The sequence below is a fragment of the Acinonyx jubatus genome, chromosome E2 (assembly GCF_027475565.1).
Source record: "Acinonyx jubatus isolate Ajub_Pintada_27869175 chromosome E2, VMU_Ajub_asm_v1.0, whole genome shotgun sequence".
Taxonomy (NCBI): domain Eukaryota; kingdom Metazoa; phylum Chordata; class Mammalia; order Carnivora; family Felidae; genus Acinonyx; species Acinonyx jubatus.
In genome coordinates, this window is record NC_069396.1 from 57,489,682 (window position 1) to 57,511,787 (window position 22,106).

The window sequence follows — 22,106 nt, forward strand, 5'->3', positions numbered from 1 at the left end:
AGCAAGGAGGTCCAGGAGCCTAACTGCGCTCTGCGGGCCACACCTGGGGTCGCGAGGCCACAGTGCAAGGACAGCTCGGGCTGCCCCTCCCCGAGTCCCAGAACTCAAGGTCTCAGTGGGAATCTTAAACTGTATTTATTTATTTATATTTGCAATATGAAATAGAAGCTGGGCACGAACACACGCACACTCACGCCAGCCTGGGGAGGGGGAGCTGGGACAAGGTCACTTGGCAGCTGGGCTGGACCCCAGACCCTCGGGCATGGGAAGGGGACCCCAGCCAGACCCCTGCCGACCCCCCGCCCCGGGGTCCATGGGAGGTGCGGAAGTCTCAGTGAGTGCATCAGGGCCCCACAGGAATGTCCCCGAAGAGACCCCCTCGGATGGGGACTGCCAGCTCCTACAGAGGCAGCAGGGCCGGGCAGGGGTCCTCTAGCCCCCAGCCCGGGTCAAAGTGCAGGGTCCAGGGCAAGGGTCTGGGCAAAGGCACGGCCCCCACTCGGGCCCTCCCCCGAGGCGGACCTGAGCCGAGTGTGGGTGTGGGCATCTGCACCGGAGGCTGGGGGCGTGGTGGTGGGGGGGCAATGTCCTCGGGATGGGATGAAGGTCCAACCCGCTGTCCCGCCCGCCTGGCCTCCTCCTGGCTCTCCACCCACCCACTCTCTCTATATAATATATAATATAGGTCTCTCTCTCTCCTTTCTCTCTACTCGACTCTGTATCTTTATTCTAGGAGACAAAACTCCATAATTTCTTTTCTCAGTGCAAATGGGGGTGGGTAGGGGCCTGTCTCCCTGGCACCAGGCTCCTGGGAGTCCAGAGGAGAGAACGTGGGGGCAGATGGGGGGGAGGGGGTGATGGGGCAACAGGGCCATCGTGGGACCCGCCCTGCCCCCACTTGGGCCGGGTCCACGTGGAGTACGGAGAATTCAGCCGCCACCACCAGGACCAGGCAGTTACCTGGGAACCAAGAGGGAGACCCAGGTGAGCAGCCCGCTGCCCCCACCCCCCCAGCCCCCCGCCTACCCAGCCCCAGCCCAGCTGCTCCCCAGCCAGCCCTCACCACTCACTGGGAGCCCAGGGATGCTGGCCCTCCCGGGGCAGAGCCGCTGGACATCGGAGGTGGTGTAAGGGCCTGGGCACTGTCAGAGGAGACAAATGTAGGAAGGTCAATGCCTCCCTCACGTGACCCCAGCTGCCCTGGGAGGCCGCACCACACTCACCTCTGGCTTTGGGGGAGCCCTGAGGGCTCTGGGCTCTTCTCCCCCTCTGTGGTCTGGGGGTGCTGGCAGGCCGCGGGGGCTGGGACGGAGGTAGCAGGGTCTCTGGTTGCACTGTGTGTAGAGGGCGGATCATCAGTGGGGCTCCCATCACCAATACCCTGTGGACCCTCCCACCCCTAAGAGGTGCACAGCCCAGGGTGGACCCTCCCATCAGAGACCCCTGGGAGCCACCAGGCAGGAGGAGATCCAGATAGCTCTGCACACCGCCTGCCTGCTTCTGGGAGCCTTCCCAGCCCTGGGGCCCTGGGCTCCAGGGTCCTCTGTGGCATCCACACGTGGGCGCAGGCACAGCAGCAGACCCTCAGTCGCCACGAGGCCCCGAGGCAGCAGTGCAGACCTGGGGGGTCCTCTGAGGGCCATTTGGAGCAACTCCAGGGCAGGACCAACCTAGGGGCCAGGCTCCACCTGTCTCCCGAGCCGCTCACCTGTTCAAGGAGCTGGGAGTGGAGCGTGTCCCTCTGAGGGTGGCCTGGAGGTCCCCGAAGCTGACCAAGGCCTGGCAGGGGGCTGTGCGGAGAGAGGCCAGGAGACCTGAGCTCAGCGAGGTCGGGCATGAGCAAGGCCAGGGGACAACGGGGTGGGCGGTGGGGCTGGGCAGGCGACGCTCACCCGAGGGCTCCGCTACTGTGCTGCCGTCTGTGGCTTCCTGAGGTGCTGAGGGGGACGCGGGGTCCTGAGACCTGGGGGGAGGGCAAGGTGGGGGGAGCAGCTCAAGGGCCAGCTGGAGTCAGCACTCCAGCCCAGGGGCCCAGGGACTGGGTACCCGCTGCGGCCTTACCTGAGCTGCAGGGCGGAGAGGTCCCGGGGAACGCCGAGAGGCCCCTGTGGGGCAAGGGGACCAGAGCTCGGCTCCTTCTCCCCAGAGTCTCGGGAGCCGGTCGGGGTGTCTGTAGGCACTGGGTCAAAGGTGGCTGGCCAGCTGGGGCCTGGGCAGGGGGAGGGAGGAGGGAGGGGTGAGCACGGCAGGCGGACACCCCACGTGCGCCCCGGCATGCCCCACCCTGCGTGTCGTGTTCACCCACCTGGAGGCTGGGGGCCAGGGCTGGGGTGACAGGGGGGCCCGGTCCTCCCACCGGCCGCTCGGCTGTCACCGTCATCCTCGTCCTCCTCGTCGTCCTCATCCTCGCTGTCTGTGCTGCCTCCACTCCTGCCCGGAAACCACTGGTCAGCGGCTATGCTGAGACATAGCCAGGTGTCCTGACTACCCGGGGACGACAGAAGGGATGGACGAGTGGGGGCGGCAGGGAAGCCACAGCACAGGCAGGTCAGGGCCTTCCGGGGCCCGTGGGGTGAGAAGATGCCAAAGCCCATCCTTAACGCGAACAGCCTCCCCGCCCCCACCCCTGACCTGACACTCTCCCTCCAACCACACACTCGGAGCGGCTGCTCCAAAACTGTGCTCTAAGTATTGACTGACACACGACCCCAGCCCGGGGGACAGCCCAACTGGCCTATGTGTCGCCAACTGGGGAATGGTTAAGAAATGACATGGCTCCTAAGATGCCGAATGCACCATGGTGTGAATGGTCACCGACTGGAAAGGGACCCATCTGCACGCAGCTGAGAGTAAACGCAGACGTTCAGCAAAGAGAGAGCAGAAGGGAGCTTCCAGAGTCGGGGGCGGGGGGGGGGGGTGGGGGCGGCAGTGCATCTCCTAAACCCACAAGGACCATCACACAAGGTGGAGGAAGCCCAGATGCTCCCCAAGGCCAAGAGCAAGACCGGGGCTGCTCTCCACTTCTGCTCAGGACCATATTGGAGGCCAAGGAAGCAAAACAACGAATTAAGAGGCATCCGGACCAGAAAAGGAGGAGTAAAGCTCTAACTGCAGATGACGTGACTGTGTTCAGACGACCCCAAGGAATCCGCTAAGACTGTTAGAGCGAGTGCCGCAGAACACAACGTCGACGTACAAAAATCCACTCTATTTCTGTACACTTGTGACAATCTCAAAATTCCACTTATGTAACATATGTAGGGATAAATTTAACACAGGAAGCATGAAACTTATACCCTACAAAAGACCCAAATAGAAAAAAGACGTTCCGTGTTCACAGACTGGAGGATGGGATGGGGCTCGCAGGGCACAACCTGAGCTGACCTACAGGTTCCAGATGGGCCCTCTCAACCCTGGCTGGCTTCAGTTGTTGAAATTAACAAGCTGATGCTAAAATTCATACCGAATCCCAAGGGACCCTGAATACGCCACACAGTCTTGAAATACGACCACAAACTTGCAGTCCTCACGCTTCTTGATTTCAAAACTTAATACAACACGACAGTAATCAAAACAGGGACGGGGCACCTGGGTGACTCAGTCAGTTGAGGGTCTGACTCTTGATTTCAGCTCAGGTCATGATCTCACCGTCATGGGACTGAGCCCCACATCAGGCTCTGAGATGAGCATAAAGCCTGCTTAAGATTCTCTGTCCCCCTCTATCCCTCTCCTCTGCTCATATGTTCTCTCTTTCTCTCACTAAAATAACAAAAGAAATTAGGGGGTGGTGCCTGGGTGGCTCAGTCAGTTAAGCGTCCAACTTCAGCTCAGGTCATGATCTCACGGTTCGTAGGTTCAAGCCCTGCATCCAGCTCTGTGCTGACACCTCAGAGCCTGGAGCCTACTTGGGATTCTGTGTCTCCCTCTCTCTCTGCCCCTCCCCTCCTCACACTCTGACTCTCTCTCTCTCAAAAATAAACAAGCATTAAAAAAATTTTTTTAATGAAAACAAAAAAAAAACTAAAGACAAGGAGGTCTTGGCATAAGGACCAATGGACCAAAGAGGCCAGTAATAAACCCACACATACAGTCAAATGATGTGTGACAAGGGCACCGGGTCCATTCAGTGGGGACAGGGCAGTCTCTTCGACAAGAGGTGCTGGGAAGACATTCACACAGAGAGAAGAGGAAGCTGGACCCCCACTTCACACCATACACACACAGCTCGCCACGGGATCAAAAACCTAACTGTGAGACTCTTGGAAGAGAACATGGGGTGAGTCATGACTGGGGTGTTCGAGGACACACACAAGTACACACCAGCCCGGCCAGTAACACAACAGCACACCCAGCAGATGAGAAGTGAAACACAACCACAACCATGGTGGGGAGGGGGGATGTGTGTGTGTGTGAAGACCTCACAAGTAGGAGGAGGAGGCAAAATCTATAGGGCAGGAAGTCAGGACAGCGCCACCTTCAGGGGGCACAGTGGCACCCGGATGGCTCCACTCCCTCATCTGGGTGCTGGCTAAGGGGTGTCCGTGGGGGGCCGTGCACGAAAAAGTTAAAACTACACAGTGTAATCTTCAAGCCAGAAACCACAGGGACAAAGGCCCTGAGCACCTGTTCACAAGGCACGAATCTGGGGTGTGCAGAGAGCTGGTCACAGCCTGTACGGGAGACACCATCACCGCCTCTCCTGTACTGGAGCGAAGGCATACGAATGCCACGTCAGTGGCTCTATGGGGACACCCGAACGAGAGCGAACATGGGGAGAACGGAGCGGAGAGACAGATTCGCCTGCACCAAGCCATTCCTCAAGGACCCACCTCTCTCCGGCCACACACGAGCCACTGCCCTATTCCCTCTGTAGCCGACCTCAGCTTAGCTGGGTTTCTGGCATTCAAAACCGAAGTGCCCCACCTAATACACACCACGTTCTCACGCTTCTCATCCACATTAACGGGCGAAAACCACATCTCGGGGGCCCGACAGCCCCGCGTGCCGGGCTCCCGGCTGCAGGAGGCGGAGAGGACTCACCGCACACCCGGGGGCTGGCCCAGACGGGCTCCCCTGGCCAGCTGGCGGCCCTGCCAGGCACCATCCTCCTCATCAGATTCCCCGGAGCCCTGGCCCTCCTCCTCGTCCTCGTCCTCGTCCTCCTCGTCATCAAACTGCTGGATTCGGTCCTTGTAGCAGATCTCCAGCAGGCTGGCATTGGGCTGTGGGGTGCAGGGTGGGAGGCTGGGGTGGGAAGCACTGTCTGCAGGACCCCCCACCCCCACCCCCGCACGGCCAGGGACGGGGGGTACTCACGTTCTCGTCGTCGGCATTGAGGGAGAAGGTGATGTTGGCGGTCTTGTCGAATGGCGCGCTAGGAGGGAAGTACCACAGCAGTGAGGCAGTGGCCGCGTCAGGGCATCTCGAGGTGGAGCACAGAACACCTCCATCTCCTGTCTCAGCCCTCACACAGGGACGCCCGTTAAGGCGTAAAGATTACCGTCGAGGTGAGCTCTTTACGCAGGCACATGCTTCCCTCGGGAGACAGTCTAGTGCCCACGGTGACTGGACCCAACACGGCACGGTCAGAAATGGAGACGCAACCGTGTGCCGACTCTGATGGACGGCACCTACTCTGTCTGTTCCCTATTCTGTCCCCGTGCTGCCCTGGGCCCCTGGTAGCTGGGGCAGCCGCACGCAATTTAAGCAGAGACCAAAGAAACAAAACCGAGTGAGACCGTGGCCACGGGCCACAAGTGGGGGCTGTCGTCACCCCTCCTGTCTCTGAGGAGTGAGAGCCGGAGGTTCCCAGCGCCAGGCCACAGCACACACGGCCTGCATATCCAGCCCCAGCCGGAGCGGGGCGAGTCTGGGGCTGGGACTCGCCTCACCCCACCCGCCTCTCACGCCTCTCAGCCCGCTCACGGGGCCGACACCCAGCTCCCTCTGCTCAACTCCCTTTCTGAAAGCCCCACGAAACACTTCCAGCTCCAGGGAAGTGAGCGCACGCGCTTTCGATGCCAACACAAAGTGCTGCCGGGAGCGTCACTTAGTCTCCTCCCGCCAGTCTCCGCCTCGTGTCCTTCACCCACTTCTGTGGCGGCGTCGGACATCTGTCCGTCCCCCGCATTACGGATACTTCCCACGTTACCACGTGCCCCCCTCCCCCCAGGAAACACTGCCACGAAGATCTGTGGACAAATGGAGGTCAGTGATCGGAGCGCTGTCCCAGCTCCTGACACCGAGCAGACACGCCCACGCGGTGTCCTCGCGACCTCTCCACCCAGACACGCAGAGCTGGTCCCGGTTGGGCAGTCCACTCTGGCAGCCTGAGCCCTGCCGGGCAACATCTTCAGCTCCAACATCCTAAAAATATTCATCTACCTTCCACTCTAGAATGCTTCATGGCTTTCAAGGTTTTTTAAAGGAGTCTGTAGCCCCACTGGAAACGATGTGACGGTGGAGGCAACAGTTTCCATCAAGAGGACAGCTGGTAGTCCCCACACCGTCCTCCACCAGGGCGGGGTCTTCTCTCTAGGGTCCAGGGCTCAGAGACACAGCCAGAACCGCCAGGTCATCCATGCACCGGGCACTGAGCTGGGCAGGGTAGCAGCGGACGCAGAGCTCACGTCCACATAGGCGAGGCAGCCCAGTCGCCAGCCAGTGCCCATCACGCAGCAGTGATCCTGCTCCCACACCGGCCAACACGCACCTCAGTCTCCCCAGCTCTAACGGGGCTCCTGAGCCCTAAGCAGAGGAGGATGGTGGGCACGTGATAGGACACCACCCAAGAAGCACCCAACACACTGCTAGAGATGAAGCAAACGCAGACAGGGACCTCAGCTCAGCTGCCCCCGACCCAGGGACATCCGTGGCCCCCCAGCCCCCCCAAGTGACACTCAGCCACTGATCCTCTGCTACCTTCCAACTGCTGCCACTAGGTTGCTCATGCAATTTACGTGATGTTAGAAAATCCTAATTTTCTTCTCTCGACTATAAAAGCAACAAATACCTGTGCTGGAAAGCTCGGAAAATAAAGAAGAAAGTTGGTGACGGCAACACCAAGTTAAAATATTATTACACCACAATTACAAACAAGCACAACTAGTCACTGAAAGAATTTCTCCCGTCAGCCTGGGGCCTGTGCAGGCAAGGGGATGTGGGGGCCACTCCGGCTTCGAGGACCCATCCCAGAAGCTCCACACGGCCCAGCTCAGGCCCAGCTCGGCACAAGGCCTGTCCCCACCCACACCAGGGAAGATGGGAAAGATGGCAGGAGGAGCCACAGGGCAGGTGAGTGCTCACTTTCCGACCCACAGCCCCGTGCCCCCACCCTGTCAGGGAGGGCGCACTTACTTCACACTCTCTTCCTGCTCCCCAAACTCCTCGTCGTTGAAGCCAAAGTGGTCGATGAAGGCAGAGGTCATGCGCTGCATCTGGAAGTCCATGAAGGCCTGCGGAGGAGGGGCGGGGCGGTGGTCAGGGGCTGGGTGGGGCCCGGAGGAGCAGGCCAGCCCCCGTTCCCGCCCCGCAGCCCACCTGCTGCAGCACCGCCTCCTCCGGGAAGCTGAACTCCTTGAGCCGGTCGTCCTCATCGTCGCTGGAGGAGTGCAGGTGGTGGGTGCTCACCTGGGACGGGTGAGCAGGCAGGAGTGAGGACCAAGGTGGGCAGGGTGTGGGCGGATAGGGGTGAGGACCAGGGCGGGGAGGTATGGGCGAGTAGGGGCGAGGACCGGAGGGGTGTGCGCAGGGGAGAACCCCAATGGAGGGGAGAATCAGCCTCACCAGGTCCACTGTGTTCTTCCTGTTAGTTTCTGCCAGGGGTCCGGACACGAAGGCCTCCCACTGCTCCTGCTGCTCACTGGGCAGGTCTGCTCCGAGGGAAGGGGACAGGTCGTGAGGGGCCCCACGGTGTCCTCCCCTGCCCTCCAGAGCTGGGGTGTGCCCAGGCCCTCACCCTTCAGCAGCTGCCCCAGCTGCTCAGCGTTGGGCCCCTTCTCCGCGTTCTGCACCAGGGCGTTGGCCAGTCTTGTCAAGTGGCCCATGTAGCCCTTGCGAGGGCCCCCTGCAGACCTGGACAAGATCAGAGGCCGAAGCTGGACACTGGCCACACCTGCCCCTGCCCCGCCCTCCCCTGGGGGCAGGGGGCCCGGGGGATGCTCACTGCACGCGGTCGTTCTCCTCCCAGGAGGTCAGGATGCGCTCTACCAGGCGGCACTGCTGCAGCAGCTGGGACAGCAGGGTGGGTGTGGGGGCGGGGCCAGACTCCGCCCCTCCTCCCCTGCGTCCCTCCAGCCCCACCCCCACGGAGGTGCTGCTGGACAGCTCCTCCCTGAGGCCCTGGGCTAGATCCAGGGAGGCCATCCCTCTGTCTCCCAGGACACCCGCTGCCCTGAGGGCACCACATCCTGCACCTACCTGCACCATCACCCCCCATTTCTTGAAGACAGACCTAAGACAAGGCCGAGCCCCACCCCCAGCACGCACAGGCGCCCAGCAGGCAGACCTGGGGCAGAGCCCACCTGAGGGGAGAGAAGGGGACCTGGGAGCCCAGCTCACATGTTTCACGACGGGGTTTGGAGCAGGTGTCTCGAGGCCACTGTCGGAAGGAGGCCCAGCGCTCAGCATGGCACTCACACACGACTCCACTTGAGCATGCAGGAAGTTGTTGAACACGTAGTGGAAGAAGAGGTCCTGGGTGGGGGAAGCACAGGCTGGCGCCGAGGCCCCCCACCTGCCCTCTGCCCCCAGCCCTGCCCAGGGGCCCCCGCCCAGTCCTGACCCCCTCGGCCCCCCACCCCCCTACCCTCCGCACCAGCATGGTGTTGGGCACATCCAGTGCCAGGAGCTCCTGGGTCAGGGCTGCATCGTTGGCGCTCAGGGCGCTGGCCAGCAGCTTGACCACGTGCAGCCGGGTGTTGCCCAGTGGTGGGGCCAGGCTGCCCCATGTAGTACGCAGCGGCTCCAGCTACAGGCAGAGGGGTGGCTCAGCGCTGCCCAGGATGTGGGGCCACCCTCCCTGCCACCCTCCCTCCCCGGCATCCCAGCCCACCTCGGGGGGCTCAAGCAGGAGCTGGTGGAAACGGCCAAGGCGTGGGCGCAGGGCGTGCAGGGTGCCTACACTGGACGTGGTACTATCCAGGGTCGCCTGGGCCAGGAGCTCCAGCTGCCCGTCCACACTGCTAAAGAAGTTGTTCACGGTCACAGACTCAGACCTGCGGTAGGGGACAGGACAGAGGACCTGTGTGCATGGATACGCACACGTGTGGCCCTTCTGGGAGTGAAAAACTGCTTCCCTGGGAAGGGTAGGGCAAGGACCAGGGGCGGGTGCTCAGGGACTGTGCAGGACAGGCCCCACTGTCTCAGGCAACCACCTGCCTGAAGGGCCCCTGGATTCAGACAGCTACCTCCAAGCCACAGGCGGTTTATTTGGCCTCAGATATGAGCAGAGGACTCTCTTCCTGGGACCCTAAGTGACCACCAAGAAGGGGCCAGCCCTTGTAGAGGCCATGTCCCCATGAGTTTCGCCTCTAGATGCAAAGGCAGGGCTCTGAGGGATGGCTCAGCCACCTGGGGGGGCTGGCCCCCCTCACCTTGGCCTTCTGGGCTCCAGCAGGGTCAGCAGCACCTGGATCCCGCTCACAATGACAGACTGGCTCTGCTCTCCCTCCAGCATGTTGCTTAGGAGCTGCTCGATCGTCTCCTGCCTGGGGCAAGGGACAGGGCGGGGTCAGGGTGCAGGGCTCTGGACAGTTTCCCTCCCTGGGCCTGGGAACTGCCCTGCAAACCCACTTCTCCAGGGTGGCCAACAGCTGATCAGGCTCTGGGCTGTCCTGGACCTGGATCATCTGCTCCCGGCTCAGGCGGATGATGTCGCACAGGGACTGGGACGCATTGGAATGTTGCTGGGGAGGCAAACAGAGAGCTGAGGACACCAGCCCAGCTGCTGGGCCCTCGTGAGCTGACCAGCTGGCCTGTAGGAACACAGACATGGGGAAACAAATGCCGAGGGAAGAAAACGAAGACACCAAATGCTGGGAGAGAACAGACGATGAAGAAATGGGAAACCCAGGAAAGCTTCCTGGAGAAGGTGACACCCCATCTGCTATAGCCAAAGGAAGGAACGACCAGATAGATGTCCAGAGTTTGGTGAGTGGATAAATACCAGTGATGTGTCTGCATGCCGGAACATTCCTCAGCCTCAGGAAGGGACGAAGCACTGACATGCCACAACACAGGTGAGCAAAGAGGCCAGTCATGAAAACCATGTATTTCGTGATTCCATTCGTACAGTGAGCCCAGGAAAAGGAAACCCAGAGACAGAAAGCAGACTGGTGGCTGCTGGGGGCTGGAGGACCGCAAGGCAATGGAGTGACAGCTAATGAGCACAGCATTTCCTTTCTGGGGTAATGAAAAAGTATTCTAAAACAATGTGGCGATAATCACACAATTTCGTGAACACACTAGAAACCACTGAATTGTGTTCTAAATAGGTGATCCACATGGCACGTAATCTGTATCTCAACAAAGCTGTTACAGAGAAAAGCCAAGAGACAGACATGAACACAACTCTTGAGTGTAACCTACTGAGCAGCTACCAGGGCCCACCTGTGCAGACCCAGACCTACCCGGGCCACGGGCCGCTCACTCTTCAGAGCCCCTGTGCCACAAGGCCTGCACAGCCCTCACCCTACAGGGACAGATACTGGCTAGATGCTCAGGGCTAACTCCCCACGCCTGTGGGCCTCGGCTCTGTAAGCCAGCAGCTCCGGAAGATACAGCGAGGCCCCGTGAGCTGCAGTGAGGATGCGGAACCTCTGTATGGATTCTCTGAAGCACAAGTAGGGTCTATCTGCCAGGTCACAGTCAGCAGGGGAGGGGGCGGGGAAGGGACCCCGGGGCGGGGGGGGGGGGGGGGGGGAGGCTGGCAGTGAGGGGGCCTAGAGCCCGAGGCCCCTCGCCAGGCTGCGACCCATCAGATGCTGGGCAAGGTCCTGGTTCACCAGACCCCGTCCGTGTGGGTCCGGCCCCTCTTACTCTCAGCAAGAGACTCAAGGGCATGCACACACCAGGTTCTAAAGCTTCCCTTCTTCACCAGTTCACCTCTTAGGAAGGGAGGAGGGGGCAAAGCCGGTGTGAAGAGCAGATCTGAGGGAAGAGGCCGGGCCACAGGGAGGAACAGCAGGCGAGTAGGGGACACTCACATTGTCATCCTTTGACGGGTGGATCTGATCAATGAGCCGCTGCACGATCTTCTCCTCATTGAGCCACTGGGGGTGAGAAGGAGGGGCGCTCGGCTCACTGGCCCCGCCCACCTCCGGCAGGCCCCACCCCCTCCTGGCAGGCCCCGCCCCCACACTCACGTTGACCACGTCCTGCCTCAGCTGCGGCCGCTCCACGCAGGTGAGGAGACGCAGCAGGAGGTCCATGATGGCCGAGGTGCCGATGTGCTGCAGCAGCAGGTCCACGAAGTCGTCCTTCTTCCGCAGGAAGGACACGAGCTGGGGGCCAGAGGGGCAGTGCTTGTCAGGCTCGTCACTCGGCCCGACCCAGCAGGGCCCGCGCACCTGCCCGCCTGCCCGCCGCCCTGGCCCTGGTGCGGCGGTACCTGGTCTGTCTTGCGGTTGATAAGGATGCCCATGACCTTGCTGAAGAAGCTGGCGAGCAGTGGGTTGAGGCTGCCGCTGCTCTGCAGGAAGCCGTAGAGCCGGTTCAGGAGGGACTCGTCGGCACCCAGCGCGTCGTTGATCTGGGGCACGTCTGAGGTCAGGATCTCACAGGCCACGCTCGGGTACCTGGGGGGTTCACGTCCAAAAAGGACAATGTCAGGGAAGGCAAATGTCAGGGAAGCTGGCGGGGCCATCCTTGCCTTCCCATGCCCTCCTGCCAGAACCCACTCGTGGCTCCCCACTGCCCCCAAGGCTACAGTCAACCTGAGCTTGGACCCGACCCCCACCGCCCTTCTCCCAGGCCCACCCCCAGGTGACCTCTGACATCCGCCTTCACCCCTGCTTCCCGGCCCCCCGCCTGCACGGGGCCCAAGTAGGGCAGTGGCCGGGACGACGGAGTGGGGCTCACTTGTAGCGTAGCCGCTCCTCCCCGCTGGCGGGCGGTTCCTGGGTGACCCAGGCCACCATGGCCTGCAGGTGCGGCGGCTGCAGCAAGAAGTCCAGCAGCTTGCGGTTGACGACCTTGCACTCCTGCAGCACGTCCTCTTCATCCAGTAGCTCGGGCAGGCTTAGGTCCTCCCGCTCCAGCAGCGCGTCGAGGTGTGAGCTCGTGTGCAGGTCAAACTTCCAAAACATGGCGCCCTGGGGGCGGGGCCTGTCACACACCCGCCTCTGCCGGCTCTGCCCTGCCACGCCCCACTCCCTCCACCTCAGCCACCTATTGCTGGATGACCATGGCAGCCTGACAGGGTCACCCTCTAGTCCAGAGGGTAGTGCACACCTGAGGCCAATGGCCCTGACCAGCCCTCCGCCCCCAGTCGCGGGTGAAGTCCGGGGGCCGGGGGGGGGGGGGGGGGGAGGGGGGCTGGGGGTGCACACACGTGGCCTGCAAAGAAGAGCCCTGAGGCTGTGCAGAGCCCCTGCGATCCTGTCCCCATCCAGGGCCTGTGTCCACGGTCCCAAATCTGGGCAGGGACCCTGAGACTACGGGTGGGAGCAGTGCTCATCCTGGAGCCTCTGGCATCAGACTCGCTTCAATCTGTATTTGAACAAATTCAAATGCCCCATGGTCGCCAGCATGGGGCTGCTGGCCAGCCCAGCAAATCACCATGCCACGTGCAGGGCGTGGGGCGGCGGCAGAGGGAAGTTTGAGATGTCTCCAGGCTGTGGCTGTTGCCTGGATTCTACATACACACACACAAACACACCCAACCCCCCCCCCCCCCCCCCAGGGCCCGGGACAAGGAAGAGGAAAAGCGGGGGAGGGGGCCCTCCCAGAAGAGCCGCTGACTGGGGCCCAAAGGAACCAAGACAGGGTAACTGACTCAGTGGGGAGGAGGACAAGGCTGCATCCCACTCCCCAACCAGGAGCACTTTACCGGGAGCACTCCTTGGGTGCCTGGGGGTCTGAGCCCACTATGCACGTGGACTCAACCAGGCCTCTACAAAGGCCTACGGCTCCCAGTCCAGACCTCCTGCTAGGCCTGCCCTGCACTTGCCACCAAGCTCCCAGGCCACTAGTCCCCCACGCAGAGCACCCGTGGCCCCTTCTGAGGACACGTTGCCACCCTGCTGCAAGACAGGCAACTCATGCCCAGGAAAGTTGGGGGCTCCCCAGCACCACACAGGTGCTGACCAGAGCTCACATTCGTCACCTGCTTGTGAAGACCACCTAAAGCAGAGGCCACCGAGGATGGACTGCGAGGCCCTCCCTCACCTTCTCTGCCCCACACCACCCACCATGGAATGGAGCCCAGGCCCAGAGCACAAAGTGGCTCTGACTCCCTCGGGAAGCAGCCAGGACTCAAAGCCAGGGCAGAGCGGCACAGGCATGGCTTCGGTCCCTTTGAGACACCGCCCCCCTCCTCCCCCCCCCCCCCCCGCACCCAGCCCTCCCTCCCAGCCTCTGCGGGAGACTACTCACCTCCAAGCATCCTCCCCACCCGCCGTGCCCTCCCGCCGTGCCCAGGAACAAGTGGCTCTAAATTTGCAATGATCCCAGATCTGGGGCCCTGGCAATTCCTCGGCCCTGGCTCAGGACGGCGGCAGGTGGAGTGGAGTAGACACCACCATACAAGACGGCAGCAGGCACCAGGTCCCTGCCAGGGTGGCGGGGGGCCCTCCCACAGGCCCAGAGGTCCCATCCCACAGCACACAGGGACTCTCCCCATAGCCCTCCACCCTCCACTCCACGCTGGCCACTTTTCTAAAACACAAACTTGAGTGCCTGGTGTTCGCTCGCGGCCAGAAGCCCAAAAGGGCTCCCTGGGTCTCGCCATTTGAGACCCCAGGGGCCCCTGCCAGCCTTCCAGCCGGCTCGGGCCAAGCCCAGCCTCCCCTTGGACCTCCACTCCCACAGCACTGGCACACACCAGCTCTCTCACACCTACACGGCGCCTCCCCAAGGAAGCTACAGCCTGGCTCCTCACAGGTCATCCTGCAGCTGCCATTTAGGGGTGTGCCTCCCCCAGCCTGCGGCCGGCCCTCCTGAAGAGGTCCCTGCAGGACATCACTGCCCCAGCACCATGCTGGACATCTAGGCCTCCCGGCATCACAGGAATGGAGGGGGCTCCTTCCCTAACATGCCAGACTGATGTCCCACATCAGCTGTGTACTGACAGCTTTCAGGACCGTCTGGCCTTTATCTCTCCCTACTCTCATGACTGCCCCCCAAGAAGGTATGGATGGCCCCATTTTACAGGCGAGGATGCTGAGGTGCACAAAGGCGACTGTCCACCCAAGCTCCCGGAAGGTAAAGTCTCCGGGCGGGGGGCCTTGTCCTGTTCACTTACAGAGGAACGGGCAGGCTCAGGCCCAAGTTTGGGCAGGGCCAGCTCGGCCTGGCTGTGCCATCCTCACCCAGACTCTGACGGCCGGCCCCTTCCCGGTCCTCGGGGGCTTGGCGGGACCCTCAGCTCCAAGTCTAGCGCTTACTCGGGAGACACCTCTGAATTCAGGGAGGCACAGCCTGCAGACCTGCCCATCACTCAGCCACTGGGGGCGCTTCTCTAACCTGCAGAACCCTCACCCCGACCAGGCCCCGTCACCTCTCTCCATTCTGTTCCACAGGCATCCAGGACCGTCTTGCTAAGACGGAACCTGACCACGTCCTGTCTGCTCAGGAGCCTGAGAGCTTCCCTCCGCTCTCAGATACATCTAAATTTTGCCCCGGCTGCAGGCCTGTGTGAGCTGGCTCCTCCAGCTGCCCTCACACCGCGTTCCTCACCCGCACTGGACACACCGGCTTTTCTGTGTGCAGAGCACACTTGGCCTGGGATCTTCTTAGCAACTCTGCTCTTGCTGCCTCGCCGGCCTGGGATGTCCCAGTAACCGGCTCCTTCTCATCCTTGGGGTCTCCTGCCAAGCCTCTACCTCCCAAGAGGGTGGAAGCAGTGCTCTGGCACCCCCTCCATCCACCAGCTCTGGAATGTGCACCCCGCTCCGCACGACAGTGTGCTGTCACACGGTGCACGTGCCCTGGTGCCCTGACCAGATGACGGGCAGCACAGGCAGAGCCTTCCTCGTTAGGCTGCTGTGAGCGCCCAGGGGCAGCACCCTGCACAGCACCTGGTACGCGATTAGATTATGTTCAAAATAGCAGCAGAAAGATACCCCCGTCTGCAACCCCCCACGTGTCATAAGGCCCCTGCCCTCTCTGAGGCAGCAGGTGACATATCTGCCAGGGCATCGCTCCTCCCATGTCCCTCCCCCCCCCCCCGTTAAACCACAGTCACAGGTGGGGGTGGGGGTGGGGGAGGGCTGAGCCGGTGCTGAGTGTGCACCCCCGGGCCGTGTGACGGGGAAAACATTGAACATCACCCCCCACACTCTAAAGTACTCAGCCACTCTCCTTTGCATGTAGGCAATTCCCTCCATTTGCTGAGATCCTAGACCTTCTCAAGAAACCCTTCCACGCTTGATGGACGTCCTCTCTCTTTGGGTAACAAGTCTGTGACAGGCCTTGTGCTAAAGGCCAGAAAACTAAGGGCTGGCACAGGTGACTCACCAGCCCCAAGGCACTGAGCTGGGCAAACCTGGGGCCAGGACCCCCTTGAGGGGCAGCCACCACCCAGGCTGTGAGAGGCAAGGAGCTCAATGTGGCAAGCACACCACCTCCTTCTCCACTGGAGATTCACGTGAGGGGGAGACCAGAGAGTTCAAAAGACCGCCTAAGCCCAGGGAATGAAGCCAGTCACCAAGGACTGCGTGTTGTAGGACGCCACTTAACGTGAAACATCCACAAGAAGCAAACCCATAGACAGAAAGCAGATTAGTGGCTTTCAGGAGCTGGGGGAGACTGGGCGTGGGGGTGGGAGCACCTACTAATGGATATGAGATTTCCTTTTGGGAAAGGCGTATCTAAAAAAAAAACCCCAAAAGTTCTAAAATTGAATGTACACAATTTTGTCCGTTACACCCCAATGAAAAAAACCTACTACGGTGATGTCTGCGCAACTCTGAATATACTAGAAACCACTGACTTGTGCACTTTAAATAAATGAACCACATGACGTATAAATTGTATCTCAACGAAAACCACTACCAAAAACAAAACCAAAGTTGCTCAAGCCTGTGGTGACAGGGCCGGGGCCAGGCCTCACTCTGTGTCCAAGTCACCCAGAGCTAACCAGACGCCAGCTGCCAGAAAAGCTGAAGCACAGAAAGCATGCACAGGTTCCCCCTTCCACACCCTCAACATCCCTGAGCTAAGCAGGACCCCCCACAGCTGAGGGGCAGGGCGGGGATGGGGCCCAGACAACATCCCCTGAAAACCTACACACCAGCATGGGCACCTGGGCTCCACATGAAGACAAGAGAGTGAATATTCCCATTTGACAGACATGGGGACAGGGGCCCACAGGGACAGAACCATGGCCACCAAGAGGCAGAACCAGGACTCAGACAGCCCCCCTATCCTGTCTACTGGCGGAAATTGTTAAAGCTGAGACCGGCCCACTTCCAAAGCACCTAGTTAGAGGGCACGGGATCAGGGCATCATCCCCAACCTCTCCCACGGGTTGGTTGTGGACAGCAGCTAGGGTTTCCTTCCCCAAGCTGCTTTCCAGAGAGCCGGTGTAAGGTGGGGAGGGGCGGGCGGGGGAAGGGGGGAGAGGTGGGGAGGGATGGGCAGGGGAGGGCCCGCCCACCGTAAGACAGGAGGGTGCCGGGTGGTATGGGGAATGAACTCCAGGGGCCTCAGAACCCAGGTGGCACCTTAAACTCTCAGAACCTAAGGTCGTTCCTCCAAAAATCAGAGAGGCTGCAAGGATCACACGCAAGTGAGTGACGGCTGGTGCCTACAAGCATCACGTCTCAAGCTCCACACAGAACAGAGATGGAGATACAGGAGAACAGGAGAACAGGAACGAACACACACACACACACACACACACACACACTCTCACTCCAACCTCAAGTCCTGATGGCCAACCCCATCTTCCCACTTAACAGAACTTGCTGGAAGCCCTGGGAATTGGATGGGCCGGGGCGGGGGGGGGGGGTCCATTCTCACTCTAATGGGGTGAGCCTGGGCCAGGCACCTGGTATCCTGGAGCCTCATCTCCTCATCTGTGAAATGCATTCACAGCCCTCAGGAAGAGTCCTGTGAGAACGGCCAGCTCAGGCAGGTGGTCCTGACACGGCAGTGCTTGGCAGCTGGTGGCCCCTTCCTGTAGGTCCCTGACCCCGCCGAAGCCCAGACACTCCCAGCGGGACGGAAGGAGCTGGACAGTAACCCAGGGGTGATAGCTTCAAAACCAGAAAGCCCAGAGACAGACTCTCCGCACACCTGCTTGAGCGACCCAGGTCATTCAAATACTCTGGCAGGCGCCTCGCACCCCACCACCCCCACCCTATGCAACTCTTAGCAAACTTCAAGAAAACGGAAGTGACTACCACTGGTTTTTAGCAACCGTTTGAAAACCATGACTGGCTGCAAACGGAAGAAGGGGAAACTGTAAATGAGAAAGGAAGCCATTAAAAAAGAAAACCACCTCTCTCTCTGCCAGCTTGGCACCATTGCCGCGGGTCTCTTGCTCTGCTGTGTTGTTCTTAGGCCTGTGACAGCAGCTGCCCTCCCAGGAGCCTGCCCACCCCGCCCCTGCCCAGGCTCAGACAGGGCCTGACAGGTCCAGAGCGCCGGCCCCACTGCACCGCCGATCTGCCTCCACCACCTCTGTCGGTGCCAGGGAGCCCGGGCCCGATCCTCTACCTTCCACCCCTTCCTCGCCTGCCCTGGCCATGAAGCCCCTGCAAGCCAGCGCGTCTGAGGTGGCCACCTGAGTGGCCCAGGGGCTCAGGGGAGGGTCTAGCGCTGGCAGAGGCCGTCTCTGGCCTGCAGGCGCTGCCACCCTCAGCCATCACAGGGCCACAGGCTGCTGAGATGAGACACGAGCCCTAGCAGGGGAGAGAACCCATGACTGAAAGGCCGGCCTCAGCCCCTTGAGCGCTCAGCAGGTCCAAGGGCTATGAGACCACCTCCCTCAAGTCTCCCCAACTGTCAGCTCTCTGCCAAGTCTGGAAAGGGGGTAGGGGACTTCGATTCCGAGGATAGGACAACAGTAACGGCGACCCCACAACCTCTGAGTAGGATGCAGAACCCAGCACAGACCTAGCAAGGTAGGCAGCAGGATGCCCATTTGGGACAAGGGGCCACTGAAGCCAGGGAAGGAGGGACCTGGCCACAGCCACAGAGGACAATAAGCTGGGACTTGTCCATGGCTTGGGAAAGCCTGGGAGGGGTCCCCAGTTAGGGGGACACCCCAGACCACATTCTCCCAGGGGAGGTGGCCACTTGGGTCCAACCCCGGGAGATGGAATAATTAGGAATTAGAAGATTGCAGGCCCCTGGCCAACGACTAAGGAGGGACCTGAAAGCTCACATTCGGGACTGTCACTTGGATCAGTTATGGGTTCAAAGGAAAAAAGGAAAGGCTATCAGATTTTGAAATAGCCCTTGGAACACGAAGAGGAGCAGAGTCAGTGTTCCAGGGAGATCCAAAGTCAGAACAGCCTGGGTTCCAATCCTGCCTCTCCAAATATAATCCCCGTGGCCTTGGACTCCATCTCCTCCCTTGGGAGACACCTCACGGTTACCATAAGATCACACCTCCCACGGGAAGTTCTATAAAGCGGGTGTTCAAAGAGAAAACCATGCTTGGCTTGGAAAGGAGGGCGTGTCCCCACCCCCCACGTGCTGAGCCTGCCCTAGAGAGCTGGTGAGCCAGGGGCGCCCGGAAGGCCTCTCGTTTTCACCAAAGCTCCCTGGCCTCTCTCACCTCATCTCTTGCTGCAACCCGCATGGTGCTCCACACTCCCGCCACACCTGGCTGCTCGTGGGCACCCTTGCCTCTGGCTGGCTGCTCCCTCTGCCTTCCCTCCAGCTCTTTGGGCCTGACTAGCTCCTCCTGGGTCCTTCAGGCTTCAGCACAGACACCACTTCCTCCAAGAAGCCTCCCCTGACTTCGTTAGGGGCCTGCTCCACACTTCCACAGCTTCCGTAGTCACCCTGTGACAGCATCCGAGCGCTCTGTGACAGGATCTGCCTGTTCAGTCACCTGCCTCCCTCTGCAAGATGCCAACTTACCGGGACTTAGCATAAGGCCAGGCCCACAGCTAGAAATACTTATTAAAAAAAAACACCTCAAGTCCAGAGGGGGAGCGTGACCTGTTGAAGGCACTTCCCATAGACCCTGAAAAAGTGCTGGTGATCGGGGTAGGCGGGAACCAGAGGGCTCTCCTCTGATGCAGAGAAACTGTAGATGAACCAACAAAAATCCCTGAAAATACTAAAATAAATCAAAATACACAACTCAGAACACACAGCCACTCACGAGTACCAACAGGGCAGATAAGGCAAAACTGTACACGACACCCAAGCTAGAGAGCAGGGTTTCTGCGCCGCAGCACTGCTGGTATCTGGGGCTGGAAAATACTCTGTGGCGGGGGCTGTCCCATGCACTGTACAACGTCCAGCAGCATCCCTGGCCTCCACCCACCAGTAGCACCTTCCTCATAACAATCGGCACCTCCTGCCATTGCCAAATGTCCCTTGGAGGACACAAGCGCCCCAAGTTGAGAGCCACCGCAACACGTAATACCAAACCTAGTAATAACACTCCTAAAAGCTACTGATGCTGGAGCACTTCCTGTGCCTTGCGTGAGGGTCCAGGCTTCCCGAAACGGCCCACTGAATCCCCACTGAATCCCCAGAGCCGCCGAGTGAGAAGAACACTGACATCAGCACCATTTTACACACCACTGAAGTTTACCACTCCGAACCCGGTACCACACCTAAACGCATCTTCCTTTCCAGAAACATCTTGCCTCTGGGGCCGGAGTGAACGGTAACGTCTGTGGCCTCAGCCCAGGCTCAGGTGTGTAAAAGAGCGAGCAAGAAAGACCCTAACCAGGAGATCACATTCGAGGGGCTGGACAGGCAGCGGCACCAAGGCCCTCCACCCGCCCGCTCCCGACACTTCTGCAGACCACTCCCCGGTTCCCACCTTCACAGGCTTGCACGTGCTGCTCCTTCCACCCGGAAGGCCCTTCTTCCCACTCTCCATCTGTCAACCCCCTACTCGTCCCTCCCAGACAGAGAACGCCACAGCCACCGAGCCAGGCTCCCGAGCCCCTCCTCTGCGGCCTGCAGGCCCTGAGCCACCTCCATCACAACACCCCTAATTGTGACTGTCCGGCAGGGCCTTTGTCTCCCCAGGGCAGGGCCTGGGGCTGGTCCCTGCCTCTGCCGCCTGCCTTCAGCAGGCCTGGCTGGCTCCGCAGGCTGCTTGCAGAGCCCTCCTCACACGCTAAGCCGGGCAGGGAGCAGGGAGAGCCTTGCTGTTCTAGTGGGCCTGAGCCCGGGGCAGGGGTGCGGGCAGGGTCAGAGGCGGGGAGTCTAAGGACAGGAAGGGGTGTTCCAGGGAAAGGGGCTGAGGAGGAAAAGATGGAGATGTCCCAGGAGAGTGGGGCTGAGTCCGAGGAGGGGAAGTTGGAAGCGAGTGGGGGAATCGGAGGGAGACCGAGGAGGTGAGCTGGCCGGCGGGAGGCCGAGAGGAGAGACTAGGGAACTTGGCCGGGGGAGGGGGGGGGGTCCGATACCTGGGGGGCTGAGAGACCCTCGGGGAACCCGGGGGCCCGCTCACCTGCGCGGGGGGGCGGCGGTTCCTCGCACTCGGGGCTCATCGGGGCGCCCCCCCCGCCCCGCCGCCGGCGGCTCCGGCCCCGCCTCAGGGGCCCGGTATGAGGGGGCGGGGGGCGGCGGCGGCGGGGGCTCGCGCTAACGCCTTCGGGCCTAGGGGGCTCCCCGCGCGCCGAGCTCCAGAGTCCGGGGGTCAGCGCCGGCCGGGAGCGGACGGAGGCGGGCGTCCGGGGCTCGCCGGCGACCGGGGCCGCGGAGAGGTCGGTGCGGCCGCGAGGCCGGCGAAGGCCCTCAGCGGGGAAGTGGTCCCGGCTGGCCCGGCCCGGCGGCGCGCGGGAAAGCAAAGGCCGGTCAGGGAAGACGTTGTCCTCCGCAGTCCTAACAGGCCGCAGGGCTGAGGAGCGGCCGACGGAAGCCGAGGCCCACTTCCTTCGGCGCCCCCTTCCTCAAACGGACCGCGTCTTCGGACTCTGCAGTCGGCTAGGTGCCTCCGACGCCCGGCTCCGTCCGCCACTATCCCACAATCCCCTAGCGCAGGGGCACGCAGGAAGCCCCGCCCACCCGCCGCCGACCGGGTGCGCGGAGGCCGCGCGCCCCGGCCCGGGCAGTGCGTTTGCGCGCGGGGCACAACCACGCCCCTCCGGCCCAGCCAGAACATGGCTGCGGATGCGCTTGCGTTAGTTTGGGCCAACGGTCTCTCCCTGAATAAACCCAGACAACCCAACGCGCAGGCGCCACCGCACGCGGGTAGCCTTTGTCTACGACTCCGTTCCAAAGTCCAGAGCAAATCCTGCTCCAGGATTTCTCTTCCCACTCGCTCCTTTTGGAAATCCATTCCGTCTCCTCCAATTATTTCCTGCTTTCGCTCCAGGGTCCAGGTCCTGGGTGATCCGCACCCGGTTTTCTCTCCAACCAGGGCCCCGCGCGCGCGTCTGCCTCGCGCGGTTCTCGACGCCTTCTCTGTGCGTAAAGCTGACTTAGGTCTCGCCTTAGGTTTTTGCCCAGACCTTGTCTTTACTGTTGCCTCAGTTTCCCCAATTTGTTACAGGCCCTTGCTCATGTTACTGTAAGGCCCACTGTAAGGATCAGACGAGTGCGTGCGTGTACGGACTCCTTTCATTTTTTTAACCTGCAGATTTACTTTTTTTTTATTTCAGAGACATTTTATTGAATCATATGTTTAGTACATTTTCCTGTTCTTGTTGTTTGTTCCCCATTTCAAGGATGCCAGTTATGCATTTGCCTTTCACATTTGTTAGCTCCTCTGTACTTGCTTTAATCTTTCTCATTTCCACCTG

At 60.9% G+C, this 22,106-nt stretch overlaps 1 protein-coding gene across 4 annotated transcripts; it reads right to left on the reverse strand.

Moving 5' to 3' along the window:
* Positions 1-119: 119 nt before the first annotated feature.
* On the reverse strand, positions 120-21,350 carry PPP6R1 (protein phosphatase 6 regulatory subunit 1). 4 transcript variants are annotated; one of them, XM_027037254.2, is made up of 24 exons: positions 20,813-21,350; positions 12,079-12,311; positions 11,609-11,795; positions 11,364-11,501; positions 11,205-11,270; positions 9,793-9,905; positions 9,594-9,707; positions 9,053-9,215; positions 8,816-8,968; positions 8,560-8,694; positions 8,165-8,229; positions 7,958-8,073; positions 7,786-7,871; positions 7,540-7,629; positions 7,357-7,454; positions 5,317-5,374; positions 5,041-5,222; positions 2,306-2,430; positions 2,062-2,209; positions 1,893-1,963; positions 1,709-1,790; positions 1,224-1,334; positions 1,071-1,142; positions 120-960 (listed from the first exon to the last, which is right to left on the reverse strand). In XM_027037254.2, exons 2-24 carry the CDS (start codon positions 12,303-12,305, stop codon positions 957-959), a joined length of 2,604 nt encoding a protein of 867 aa, XP_026893055.2. In that variant the 5' UTR covers positions 12,306-12,311; positions 20,813-21,350; the 3' UTR covers positions 120-956. The 4 variants fall into 4 exon arrangements, with proteins under 4 accessions (XP_026893055.2, XP_026893056.2, XP_026893053.2 ...); XM_027037255.2 differs by lacking the exon at positions 20,813-21,350 and having other exon boundaries at positions 12,079-12,499; XM_027037252.2 differs by lacking the exon at positions 20,813-21,350 and having other exon boundaries at positions 1,064-1,142.
* Positions 21,351-22,106: the final 756 nt, after the last annotated feature.